Genomic DNA, 14,167 nt, shown 5'->3' on the forward strand with positions numbered 1-14,167 from the left:
CGGTCAGAAACCTTCGTCTAATTTCAAGCCTGAACTTCCCCACGGCCAGTTTATATCCATTCGTTCTTGTGTCCACATTAGTACTAAGCTGGAATAATTCTTCTCCCTCCCTTGTATTAATCCCTCTAATATATTTAAAGATAGCAATCATATCCCCCCTCAGCCTTCGCTTTGTCAGACTAAACAACCCAAGCTCCTCTAGTCTCTTTTCATACGACAGGGTTTCCATTCCTCTGATCATCCTAGTGGCCCTTCTCTGCACCCGTTCCAGTTTGAGTTCATCTTTTTTAAACATGGGAGACCAGAACTGCACACAGTACTCCAAATGAGGTCTCACCAGCGCCTTGTACAACGGAAGCAGGACCTCCTTATCCCTACTAGATATACCTCGCCTAATGCATCCCAAGACAGCATTGGCTTTTTTCACCACCACGTCGCATTGTCGACTCATAGTCATTCTGCGGTCTACAAGGACCCCTAGGTCCTTCTCCTCTTCCGTTACTTCTAACCAATGCGTCCCCATCTTGTAACTAAAATTGTTATTAGTCATCCCCAAATGCATCACCTTACACTTTTCACTATTAAATTTCATCCTATTTCTGATACTCCAATTCACAAGCTCATTCAAGTCTCCCTGCAGGATATCCCTATCCTCCTCCGAATTTACAACGCCTCCCACCTTCGTATCATCCGCAAACTTTATCAGCCCACTCCTGCAATCGGTTCCGAGGTCAGTTATAAATAGATTAAATAAAATGGGTCCCAAAACCGAACCCTGAGGCACTCCACTAGTAACCTCCCTCCAACCGGACAGTTCACCCTTTAATACTACCCGCTGCATTCTCCCCATTAACCAATTCCTTATCCACCTCTGGATTTTCATATCGATCCCCATGTTTTTCAGTTTAACCAATAATTCCTCATGGGGTACAGTATCAAACGCTTTACTGAAATCCAGGTATATTAGGTCCACCGCATTTCCCTTATCTAATAAGTCCGTTACTTTCTCAAAGAAGGAGATCAGATTCGTTTGGCACGATCTGCCCTTCGTAAAACCATGTTGTAATTTATCGCAATTGCCACTAACCTCCAGGTCCTCAACTAGTTTCTCTTTCAGAATTTTCTCTAACACCTTGCACACTACAGATGTTAAACTAACAGGCCTGTAGTTACCCGGATCACTTTTTTTCCCTTTCTTGAAAATAGGAACCACATTAGCTATTCTCCAGTCTAACGGGACCACCCCCGAGTTTACAGATTCATTAAATATTATCGCTAATGGGCCTGCTATTTCCTGTGCCAATTCCTTCAATATTCTCGGATGAAGATCGTCCGGTCCTCCCGACTTAGCCCCATTAAGGCATTCAAGTTTTGTTTCTACCTCGGATACGGTAATCCCCCATCCTGAATGCCCCTCTGTAGTGGTGCTAGTATCCCTAATACCTTCATTGGCCTCATTAAACACCGATGCAAAATATTCATTGAGATATTGCGCCATGCCTAGATTGTCTTTAATCTCCTCTCCTGCAATAGTCTTCAGCGGTCCCACCTCTTCTTTCTTTGCTTTATTCCTATTTATGTGGCTGTAAAACCTCTTACTATTGCTTTTAATTCCCCTCGCTAGGTCCAACTCTACACGGCCTTTGGCCTTTCTCACTCTATCTCTACATTCTCTGACTTCACTTAGGTACATTTCCTTACTGATCCCTCCCCTCTTCCACTCTTTGTACGCTTTCTGTTTTTTCCTAATCGCCCCTTTGAGTCGGTCGCTCATCCAGCTCGGTCTAAATCTCTTGCTTAGTAATCTTTTTCCCTTTTTTGGAATGCAGGCCTCCGACAGCTCATGCATCTTTAACTTGAAGTAATCCCAGGCTTCTTCTGCCTTTAGATCCATTAATATGTTTGCCCTCCCCACCACACATACACTTTCTCATTTACATTGTCTCCCTCCCCTCATATGGGATGAACCAGAGCGTGGAGTTTGGGAAGAGTTGTTGTTTTTTTTAATAGGCATTTCTATGGTGCCCTTCACTGTGCACAAACTAACTGGGGAGTGGGGGGGGGGAGGAGGAAGGAAGATTTATCCCCATTTTTACAGATGGAGAAAGTGAGGCACAGAAAAGTGAAGCGATTTGTCCAAAGTCACAAAGTATGACTGTGTCAGAGTCATGAATAGAACTCGGATCTCCTGTATCCTAATCCTGTGCCGCAAAGCAGTCCTTCCTCCAGGCCGGCTCCAGGGTTTTGGCTGCCCCAAGCAGCCAAACAAACAAACAAAAAAAGAAGCCGCGACCGCTATCACAATCTGCGGCAGCAATTCGGTGGGAGGTCCTTCGCTCCGAGCAGGAGTGAGGGACCGTCCGCCGAATTGCCACCGAACAGCTGGATGTGCCGCCCCAAGCACCTGCTTGGTAAGCTGGTGCCTGGAGCCGGCCCTGCCTCCAGGAGCTCATCTAAAATCAAGAGGAAGGGGGAGGAGGAGGAGGACTGGATATAGCTACTGGATGACCAGCTCATGAACCACTCTGCTGAAGTCATTAAATATGATCACACGTGTTTGTTTTATTCTTAGGACAACAGGAAAGTCCACGGACACACAGGAGAAGAGTCAAAGGGTTCGTTGGGTTCAACTCTGATTTCTCAACTAGCAGCTTCAGGCATCAAGAACCCGTCGTCTTTTTCTGTTAAGTGCCTAATTCACCACATATATATTGCCCACGAGGCCTTTGGCAAGGAGGCTGACAGTTATTATTTACTGAGTGTCAATGGTGCATTTCACAGAGTGGTCCATCTCCTATAAGGGCAGTGGGGGCTGGGAGGGGCGAGAGTCAGTCAACCCTGTTCCAAGGCATGGCCCCTTTAAGAACAGGAAGTCCTGAGAAGGATCACCAGATCGAGCTGGGAATGACTCCTGGTGCCTGAGCCATGTGGCCACTTGCTCAGGGTTAAAGAGAAGTGCACTTAGCTCTGTCCCTAGTGATAGCCATATGTGATTTATGGGGGAGGAAGAAGAGAAGGTTCTTCTGGTGGAACTAGGATGAGGGTGGGTTGGGGAAACCTGCCTGGATTATAGCATAGCCCCAAGACGGGGTTGTGGAGATTCTTTCCCAACAGAAGGAATTTGAGCCCAGGGACCAGGGCTAGAGGGAGGTCTCCCCAAAGACATACATGGCCTGGAGTAGCACTGGTAGAGCTGGGGAGTGGAGAGAGCGCTGGGGCCTGAAGACCCAAGGAAGGAAGGGCTGGAGCGTGGAAGGGCCAGAGGATTTTTTTGTGAGGTCTTAATAAATTAGATCCCAAGAAGAGGAATGTTATTAAAACTTCTGAGTGCATGTGAATGGATTGGAGACCCAAGAGGGGGCACTGAGATGGTGCGATGGCAGTGCCATACCGTGGGGTGGGGTGTGCTGAGACTACTCCCTTGCTACAGGGTACTCTACACAAGCAGGGATGATGACATGGGATCAAGTCCATCCCTGGCGTAATTCCACTGAAGGCAATGGAATTACCCCAGAAATGAATTTGGCCTGGGATCTTTGCGCTGAGCAGCACTAACCAGTGGTTCATCAGAGGCCATGCCTGCCAAAAAAAAAAGGAACATGAGTGGGGTGTGCATAGAAAAAAAAATCAATGGTATTCAGCTGCACAGTCTCAGGCTGAGTGTTTAATTGAGGGTTTCAGATGACTGTAAAAATGCAGAGACAAAGTTCAAATCACTGCGAGTTAATCTTAAATTGGCAAGACACCTCCCACCTCCTCTTCCAGGGACAGAACGTTCACCTGTAACATCCAGGTGGTTTGGGAGCATCTGAATTTACTCAGAGGGAACCAGCCCCCACCTTTAAATTCTGCCTTTAGAAAGACACGCACAACTCCTGCTCACCTCAGTGGGAATTGCAGATATGGACACAAGGCTAAATTCTGTCCTTAGTTACACTCTACAAACATGGTTAAATCAATGGTGCTATTCAGGTGAAAATGAGGCCAGAATGTCTGTTCCAATGGGGAAATGAATGAATTGCGAAGAAAAGAAAATTGTTTCAAACTCATAGAAAACACAGAAGGTTCGGTTTGCCCCTTTGGGAGCTGTTTCTTGGACAAACTGCTTCAGACACAACATCTCTTGTTGGGGGTGACAGGGGAATTCTACCAAAGGATGCCAGGATGGAGACTTCAGCAGACCACTTTCAATTTTGGGGGTGGGGTGGGGAGAGGCTGTCCCACCATTTTAAGGGATCCTGCCTCTAGATTTTTAAAAGTCTATTAGATTTGAAGAGGGTGATAGACCTGCACCCATCCTTTGGTTTCTCCTTCCTCCAACCATAAACAGAGTCCCTCAAAGAAAAAATACCTCCCTGCATCCATGCTTTCCCCTAGCCCATGCTTCAGCCCATCAGTACACAATGCCAATGGGTATGGGGACAGCTTTCGGTTGTCTTCTTCCTGAAGATAGGCTTTCCCTCTGTGACGTTGCACTCCATATGTTTATGGAAATATGCTTATGAGTATAAATATAATGTAACTGGAATATGCTTTATGGAAAGGGTCTCTTGTAAGGTATCATTATAAAACTTAAACTCTACTGAGTGTGTTCATCCTATTTGTGTGAATGTATCATTCTTGTATCTAAAACTAGAAATATGAAGTATTACTCTGAGGTCCTATTGTAATTATACAAAGTGTGAGCCATTAATGGTGGCTTGGAATCTTGATGGCTCCCATTAACTAGGACAATTGATTGTACATGGCTCTGTTTACTTGTAAGCCTTCCTGTATACCTGTGTGTGCCAGCCAGTGGGTAATGAAGTCTCACAGGACATGCAAACATGTAACATGATACTGGAATTCATCTTAAACCTGGTGCTTTTCCATTTAGAAGGAAGGGTGGGAACCCAGAGAGAGAAAGAGAGAGACCGGATTCCCGCCTTGTGCCAAAGATATAAAAGGGGGTGGAACAGAACAAAGGGGGCTGCCAGTCATGAGAAATCCCCTAGTTACCACCTGAGCTGGGACTAACAAGGACAGTACCGGGGAAAGGATTGGGCCCAGACTAGGAAGGAGTCTAGTCTGTGAAAGAAGCTTATTGGAACATCTCTGAGGGTGAGATTTACCTGTATTCAGTTTCTTAATGTATTAAGCTTAGACTTGCATGTTTTGTTTTATTTTGCTTGGTAACTTACTTTGTTCTGTCTGTTATTACTTGGAACCACTTAAATCCTACTTTTTATACTTAATAATATCACTTTTGTTTATTAATTAACCCAGAGTAAGTGATTAATACCTGTGGGAGCAAACGGCTGTGCATATCTCTCTATCAGTGTTACAGAAGGCGGACAATTTATGAGTTTACCCTGTATAAGCTTTATACAGAGTAAAACGGATTTATTTGGGGTTTGGATCCCATTGGGAGCTGGGTGTCTGGGTGCTGGAGATAGGAAACCTGCTGAGCAGTTTTGGTTAAAGCCTGCAACTTTGGGGGCATGGTTCAGACCCTGGGTCTGTGTTGCAGTGGAGTAGTATGTCTGGCTCAACAAGGCAGGGTTCTGGAATCCCAAACTGGTAGGGAAAACAGGCTCAGAGGTAGTTTCAGCACTTCAGGTGACAGTCTCAAGGGGGTCTCTGTGACCAAACCTGTCACACCCTCTCCATTTCCATTTCTCTTTTCCCTCACTGGGGATTCTGTTCCTACACTAGTGGGTGTGTAATGAGGTAAACAGGCCAGAAAACAAAGAGGAATGTTTAGAAAAAGAACACAATGGAGATTCCCCTTAGCCCAAGCCTGGCACCCCATCAAGTGGAAACACTTTATTCTAAATGAGATGATGAGCTAAGAAGGTGTATGCGGAGAATTCCACTGGGGATGGGCTCCAAGAACATTCCTGAGATCCTATTTCCCTACAGGAGTGGGTACCAGGGGGGTTCACAAGCTCAACTGAATGGTGCAAAATAGGCCCTTAGCTAGGTCTGTCTCATCTCCACTCCACATCCATTTGGGGTATATCTATACTTTCAACCAGCCTGTGAGCTTTGATTGAGCAAGTGTAACACTGACAGACCCTGGTCGTCAGCGGGCGGGATTGAACCTGGGACCTCTGGACCTTAGTGCATGAGCCTCTATCACATGAGCTAAAAGCCCACTGGCTGTTAGCTAAGGCTGTAGAGCAGGGGTTCCCAAACTTGGTTCATGGCTTGTTCAGGGTAAGCCCCTGGCGGGCTGCAAGACATTTTGTTGACCTGAACGTCCGCAGGTACAGCTGCTCGCAGCTCTCAGTGGCTGCGTTTCACCGTTCCCGGCCCATGGGAGCTGCGAGCAGCCGAACCTGCAGACGCTCAGGTAAACAAAGCGTCTTGCGGCCCACCAGGGGCTTACCCTGAACAAGCCACGAACCAAGTTTGGGAACCCCTGCTGTAGAGCAAACTCATTAATCTCTCTAAGTGGTCTCGGTGCCACTAGATGGGTCAGAACACCACACCCAAGGAGGTGTGTGGGTTACACAAGTACACTAAAAACAGAAGTGTAATTGCCACAGTGTGTTGGGATGGGCTAACCGCCTGAGCACGACCCCACCCAAGATCCTCCATCCTGACTTCTGGTGGCTAGTCCACCATGCCGCTCATGCTGCTGCAGCTACACTGCTATTTTTAGCGTTGTAGGGCAATCACAGCTAGCATGCCTACATCTATTTTAGCTGAAAATTACACCTCAAGCTCGAAAGGTAGATGTACCCTGAGATTTCGAAGCTATAGGCTAACGTTCCTACAAGGGAAGTGATCAAGGAGTGAAATGGAGCCTTCCCCAGATACATCTTATATATTCCACAACCCATTTTAGGGCTTCCCCTCTGTCTTGGGTCTGGTTCCTGTGTAGCCAGACTCCACGATAATTTTTGAAAACAATCCCTTTTTGGAGGAAGAGGAGGAGGAGGAGGAGAAGGGAGGATGTTCATGTCTGCAGGTCCCAAGGGACAAAAGAAGCAATGGCACCCAGCTTTCCATGCATCCTCTCACTTAGGGCTAGTCCACACTCACCCCCCACTTCGAACTAAGATACGCAACTTCAGCTACGTGAATAACATAGCTGAAGTCGAAGTATCTTAGTTCGAACTTACCGCGGGTCCACACGCGGCAGGCAGGCTCCCCCGTCGACTCCGCGTACTCCTCTCGTGGAGCAGGAGTACCGGCGTCGACGGCGAGCACTTCCGGGATCGATCCCAGAAGATCGATTGCTTACTGCCGGACCTGGAGGTAAGTATAGACGTACCCTTAGGCTCACAGTGCTCCTGCTCATTTCAGACCCAAGCAGAGAGAAGGATCATAGGCACTTCCTGAGCAATAAAGGGAAAGAGGAGAAAGAAAGGGATCTCAGCTCACAGAGACAGACAGAAACAAAGTTTAGCTACGGCGAAGCGACCCTTTCAGCTGTCACCCACAATGAAGCTCTTCAATCAGGCCTTGTCTAGCTTTATTTAAAAATATTCCCTTCTTTTCCCTTTCCATTAGCCCTTATTGCTTCTCTTTTTGTCTCCTCTGTATTCTCCACGTGGACAGTAACTTGGAAACCAAGAGATACCCAGAATCCAGATACCATGGTGGTGATTGTGTCATAAATGACTTGACAGGCAGAATTTCTGCACCCAAAAGAGATTAAGTCCAGCGAGCTTGTTAGTGGTTTGTTAATAGTTCTTGAGCACGTCTTTAAAACAAAACCACACAAAAACCTATAAAGCTTCCAAACTATACACTTAACTAATAAAAACAACCTTATTTTCCTATTCCTATCACACTTCTCTTCCTCCTTCCACTCCATCCCTTGTGCACTACACCAATTTGTTATGTTCTGCCTCTAGTTAGACTGTAAGATCTTTGAGACAGAGACTTTTTTTATTTTAGGTGATTATGTCACTCAGCACTTGATTGTGACAGGGTCCTTTGGGTGCTACTGTAAGAGAAATAAATTAATAATAGGAGGAACTACTCGAGACTGCCAAATGTGTAAAGAGGATCTACAGTGAAAGAGGTGGAAATGGATTTCTGTGCACTTGGAATGGAATCTAGATGCAGCACCACCAGGCAGAAGAAGCTGATCTGGATTATAGATTCCCTTGGAATGGACTGTGGGTGCAGATACCTAAGAAGAGCAGAAACTCCTGAATTGGATTTCTGTGCCTCCTGGAATAATTTCTGGGTGCATCCTTCTGGAAGGAAGAGAAAAACCTGACTTGCATTTATATGCTTTGGCATAGACTCTGGATGCAGCCGCCAGGAAGACGAGAACCTGACCTAGATTCTTCAGCTCCCTGGACTAGATTGGTTACAACTCTTCGCCATCCAATACCTTTTGTTTATAGAATATATGCCCTTTCTCAGACCCTTGGCTTGAAAAGCTGGAACACTCTCGGTCATAAAATAGGATTCTACTAGGGTGAGAGGCCACCCCTGTACTTACGATTATCAGCAAGATAAAGTAGATAAAGTTGTAGAACGAATGAGCATCCATCACATAATACATGATCTCCACCCACCCTTCCAGTGTGATCACCTGTAAAGAGAAGAGAGAGCAAGAGAGACAACCAGGATGTGGGACTCCTGGATTCATTCAACAGCTGGGATATTCATTTCTACACATGGCACAGGCTGACGCTGGTGAGCAGAGCAGGAGATTCAAACCTCAACAAAGGTGAGAAAATGAATCCATTCCAAGAAGGCCAAATTTCCATGCCAGAATATCAGTGGGATTCTCCTAGGTGAAGAGACATGCTAACAGAGCCTGAAAGAGTAGGTCTATATAAACATGGGATGCGACTGCAGCCCGAGTAGACATACCCAAACTAGTTAAGTACTGGAGCAGTGAAACTGTGGCTGCATGGGCTTCGGTGCAGGCTGTACTAACTCACCCAGAACCCTGGGTAACTACTTGCAGAGCTAGACTTTGTTGACAGATGTGCACAGCTCCAGGATCCGAACTAGCTAGATTAACGATAGTTCAGGTATGTCTGCTCGAGCTGTAATCCCACCCCGTGACTGCAGTCTAGACATAATCTGGAACTGCACTAGTCACCAGTTTATATTCATTCAAATGGTTTGTTTCCCTGGAACAAAAAGAAATAAAACTTGAACTGGATTTCTGTGCCCTCTGGCTTGAATTCTGGGTACAGGCTCTGGAATGGGGAGGAGAAGAAACAGGCCTGGATTTCAGTTCCCACCTGGAGTGGGTTCTTACAAATTCAGCCTCCTTTTCAATCCGTAGGGAGAAACACAACAAGACTTGGAATGTGGAGCTTAACTCATTTCAATTAGGGGCTGAAAAAGCATGGGGACAAGAGAAGAATCTGGTCACAAACCTGGATTGAGGATAGGAAGTCAACCTTATCTTACCTGAAATATAACGATCCAGGCATAGCCGATATTGTCAAAGTTGATGGCACCCTTATGTGGGTTGGCATTGCCTGTGCGGCACACGTTGTAGTACTGGTTCCAGTTGACACACACATCACTGACATTGAACTCCTGCCTGATGGAGTTGTAGTAATAATAGTCATCCTTGTCCAGGCAGCACTCATGGCCCCTCTCCTTCAGCGGGGGGATCTCATGACACCCCATGATGCCATTGTCTCCTGACAGGGAGCAGATGAAGGGCATCTCATCGTCCTCCTCGGGTTGATAGTAGGGGGGGAGAATGATGTCGCCTTGTCTAGGAAGAGGAAAAACGTGCTAATGAAGTTACTGTGACAAACATGCACCTTAGTGACATTTACGGAACTGGGAACTCCCACTTTGGTGCATGAAATCTGCATATAAGGGGCCTTCAGATTTATTTTGGTGAGGGGCTGAATAGAGACATGGGAAGTTTCTTGAGTTGGTCCCTGGTTTTGCAGAGCCCTGTTCAGGGTCAAACTGCACAGTCCCAAGACAAACCCCACCACCAGCAGATTTGGGGGATGGGAAGGAGATTTTACAGCTGCCAAAGGAAAGTTTTAATTTTCTCGGGAACGAGGGGGGAAACTTGTGCAGTCAGCTCTCCCACCCAGCTGGCACCAAAGCCTACAACTGTTGCAATGTAAAGCAAATGAACAGGGCTACATGGTGATGTGCCTGTGAGTGTGACCATCAATTTGATTACATTTGGCAGTAAACTTTCTATAATAAAGTACAAACCCCCAGTTAATGCATAGTTAAAGTTGCACAATTAAGACTCTCAAGAGTCAGTAAATGAAGAAGTTAAAACTGAACGACCAACCTTAACTCTGATCCCTTGTGTGTATATATTCCAGAGAACTTTTTAATTTCAAGATCACATGATATTTCTGCAGTAACACAATCTGTTCTACAACCTTCAAAATACACGTGTATCTGAAATAATCTGTGCTCACCTAATTTAAGACTAGACAATAATGAGCAAATGAAAGGGAGAAGCTTTAGGATTTTGCATTCAACCTTAACTCGTGCATTTCCAGTCTTCCCAGAGCTACAATACACAACCTGAATGTTGCATTAATATAGATTTTTTTGCATTAAATATTGTGGTGGATGGGAACGTGCCCAAAAAGAAAAAAGAAAAAAGAAAGAAAAGCTCCTAATTCTATAACTAATAGACACTAATCTATAAAGGCATAGCAGTGCATATTAATATCATTAGTAAACTGAGACTCTGTCGACTTAGCCAGCAATAGTCAGCCAAAGATTAACTAGTATCTGATGGGTGTGCAGGCTGTGGGTCTGATTCACCTCACAGTGACAGTAGCTCTGCACGGGTGTAATTCCATTGTCTCATCGGCGTTACTCCTGATTTACACTGGTGCACATGAGAGAAGAACAAAGTCCTGCTTATGCATTTTCCCTTATAAATGCACAGTGTAAGACAGCTTTAAGCAGCTTCCACCCCCTGGTTAGCCCTCCAGTCCCATTGCTGCCCCCTAAATTGTGTTTTTGCAATTTTTTTTTCAGTCTAAGATGATCTAGGGACTTAAAATTGTTTAAACAGTTTAAATTGATCCAACACTTCAGATCTTTAAGCAGTTTAAACTGATCTAAGACCTTAGATTTGTTTAAGGGGCTAAGACACTTTAAAGCCTTAGATCAGTTTAAGCTGCAAAGAAGACAATAAGCGTCTGGAGGGATCATGGCAGTCTGGCACTGGTGCTCTGCCATGCAAGATGACTGGAGTGGTGATCACCCACAGAAGTTTTCATGGTTCAGTGTATTACTGAAGGAAGTGAACGGAGCTGTACATGCTCTGTCTGACCATAGATAATAATACTAATTATGCCTATTTCTTATATGGTGCTTTCCATCAGTAGATCTCAAAGCGCTTCACAATCTCTCTTTCCCCCGCACCCCCATGTATTTATCCTCACCATATCCCTGTGAGGTAAGGACGTCCTATTATCCACATTTTACAGAGGGGGAACTGAGGCCAGAAAGAGATTAAGTAACTTGCCCAAGGCCATACAGGAAGTCCATGGCAGAACTGGGTCTCTCACGTTCTAAGGCAGTGCCTTACCCACTGGACCATCCTTCCCTTCTTTGGGTAGAGCACCTTGATCACTCTTAAGCATGTGCCGTGGAGTACAGAGATCCTGTCTGACATTCCACACATGCCTAGAGTTTTGTCTGCCAGCTTGAAGAGCCCATTATCAAATATTTGTTCCCTGTGTAGGTACCTACAGACTATGATCAAACCATCCTGAACTTACTCTTTGTTAAGCTAAATACATTAAGCTCCTTGGGTCTACCACTATAAGGCCTGTCTTCTAATCCTTTAACTATTCTCGTAAATATTCCTGGCAACTGGAATGATCGCTTGAGGCTGTGGGCAGCCAGACGTAGTCCCCAGCTCGCCCAAGAGTCTGGCGGCTGCGAAGAAGGTTTGCAGGCCTCTTTGCCCTCCTTCCCGTTCTGATTTGTCCAGAAGGCAGCTCAGTATCAAGGTCGTGGCATCCTGCATCCCTTTTGCACAGGTGGAAGTGACTCTGCGAGGTGCAAGGCAATGGGCCTCTTGACTGTAGAGATGAGATTCTTTTCATTGGGACAGTTTGAGCTGATTTAGTGAAATCAAGGGGGATGGGAGAGGTAGCAGTGGGATCCCAGAAATGAAGATTGCTCTGGCTGATGCAGAAGAGGAATGCTGCTGGAGCCCACTATGCTGACAGGTCCCTTCCACAGGCAGAGGTAGCTTTCAGAAGGTGTGTGCGTGTAAGGAAACAGGAACCTTTCTGGCTGGGGAAAAGGGTGGAAACAGGGAAGCGTTCGATTTGTTAGCACCCTTGGCTCAGCCTCTGGAAATCTTCAGTGACAGAGAGAAGGGAGAAGGAAGTAAAGAGTAGGGTGGGGAAGGAAGGAATACACAGACAGGACAAGGGGGTAGCTATCTCCCATGCACTCACATTGTGAAGTTCTCCTCCATGAAACAGCGGTTCCTGAGCAGACCAGCCCACAGCTGTACTCCGATGATGCCAAAGATGAAGAAGACAAAGAAGCAGAGAAGCAGAACATTCCCCAACATGGGCAGGGTGTCCAGGAGCAAATTCACCAGGATCCGCATGCCTGCAGGTGGGGAAGAGGCAGAGGAGGAGGAGGAGGGATTGAGATGGAGGGAGAGAAAGGGAGAAGCAGAGAGAAGAGTAAAAGAGGGAAATGGGAAAAAAAAAGACAGAGAGAAACATTTTAATGAAAATAAAACAGGCAGATTGGAAATTAATTATTTTCCAAATCAGGCTGGGTCACTCAGGTATGATCACTACTCCCCCAGTCCCACTCCCAAATGACAGGCAGGGACAAAGCTATTTCTGTTCAATATCCTCTTTACCCCGGGCTTCATGTTACAGCCCCAGGAAGGAAGGATGATGATAAGCTTGTGACGGGGTTGCTTGCGATAGCAGAGGACTGGACTCCATGACCCAGAAGGTCCCTGCCAGTCCTATTTTCCTAAGAGGTTTTTGGCACAATCATCATTTGATATACTATTCCATCTTCTTCCTTTCCCACAGAAGGGCGATGAGTTGAAAACACCGCCCTGAAATCCTTGCAGATCAACTACCCCAGCCTCAGCTGGCAGGGACTAACAGTCATAAATGCTTGCCGGCTGCCCGGTGACTCGTGAGAAATGAGCCTGAGCCCAATTCCTAGTGGGATGAGTATGCACACCACACAAACACAAACCCCTCAACAAACTGGCATGGGTTGGCCCACTCAATGACAGCCTCATCAAAGAAACACAGTGGAGGAGGCAACATCTCTTATTGGACCAACTTCTGTTGGTGAGAGAAACAAGCTTTCGAGCCACACAGAGCTCATGGACGCCAAACCCCCTTCTCCTCTCTAGTGGTCCCTCCATGACAGGGCTGAGGCACGCTGGAGGGTACTGTATGAAGGAAGCTTTCACTGCTGCCGCCCATGCTGTACCTGTTCTCTGGCAAAACAGGGCATTCAGGGCTGTCGATACAGTACCTCTGACCAGTGCAAACATTTCATAACACAACAATTTTGTGTTGAAATTATTGCGTGAAGAATTTTGGTGGTTTTGTTTTCAGACCGGCAGGGTCAGGCCAGCCTCCCTCCGCTGCTAAATTAATTACATTTCCTCTGGTCTCCAAGGATGCCAAAATTCTAGAAATCATTCGGAGCATGAAACAAGCGCCTTCTCCCTCACACCGCCCCCCACTCCTCATACACGCACATACACACATGCCTCCCCCCTCCTCCGCTGAGACTCCCTCCTCCAGGGGTCCAGGGAATTCCATCATGCAAGATGCTCCATGTAGGCCAGCATATAATTAGCTAATTAGATATTTATAACTAGTTCATTACTTCAGATGGCAGTGGAAGGGAAAGGGGGAGGGGGAGGGAAAGATAAGATTAGGATTCAGTAACAGCCCCTCGAGGCACCAGTTAATCCCTCTTTTATGCCCACTGTCAAGTAATTAGCCACATCAAGTTGTGCTTTACACTATGTCTCAGTTTCTTGTGTTGTTTTGTTCCTACTGCAGGGGGAGAGGATGCTGGGCACGCAGAGAAATGTCGTATGTGGGCAACAAGGGTGGATGAGGATTAAGATGTATTTGTACTGGTGGAGATGTTTATTATGCCTGAGTAAGAAGGTGGGAGAGGAGGAGGAGAGAAGAGTATCTGTATGGTGAGAGGGTCTGGACCTAGTGTGAGGCATGTACAT

General features: G+C 46.2%; 1 protein-coding gene across 2 annotated transcripts in view; it reads right to left on the minus strand.

The window, feature by feature from the left end:
* CACNA1I (calcium voltage-gated channel subunit alpha1 I) overlaps positions 1-14,167 on the minus strand; it is a 225,976-nt gene that overhangs the window by 57,009 nt on the left and 154,800 nt on the right. For both annotated transcript variants that reach the window (XM_054016232.1, XM_054016231.1), the window contains exons 5-7: positions 12,384-12,543; positions 9,376-9,691; positions 8,447-8,539 (exon numbers count right to left, since the gene is read on the minus strand). In XM_054016232.1, the coding sequence (XP_053872207.1) occupies positions 8,447-8,539; positions 9,376-9,691; positions 12,384-12,543 (569 nt within the window). The remainder of the gene's footprint in view (positions 1-8,446; positions 8,540-9,375; positions 9,692-12,383; positions 12,544-14,167) is intronic.

Source organism: Malaclemys terrapin, chromosome 1, assembly GCF_027887155.1.
Source record: "Malaclemys terrapin pileata isolate rMalTer1 chromosome 1, rMalTer1.hap1, whole genome shotgun sequence".
Classification (NCBI taxonomy): domain Eukaryota; kingdom Metazoa; phylum Chordata; order Testudines; family Emydidae; genus Malaclemys; species Malaclemys terrapin.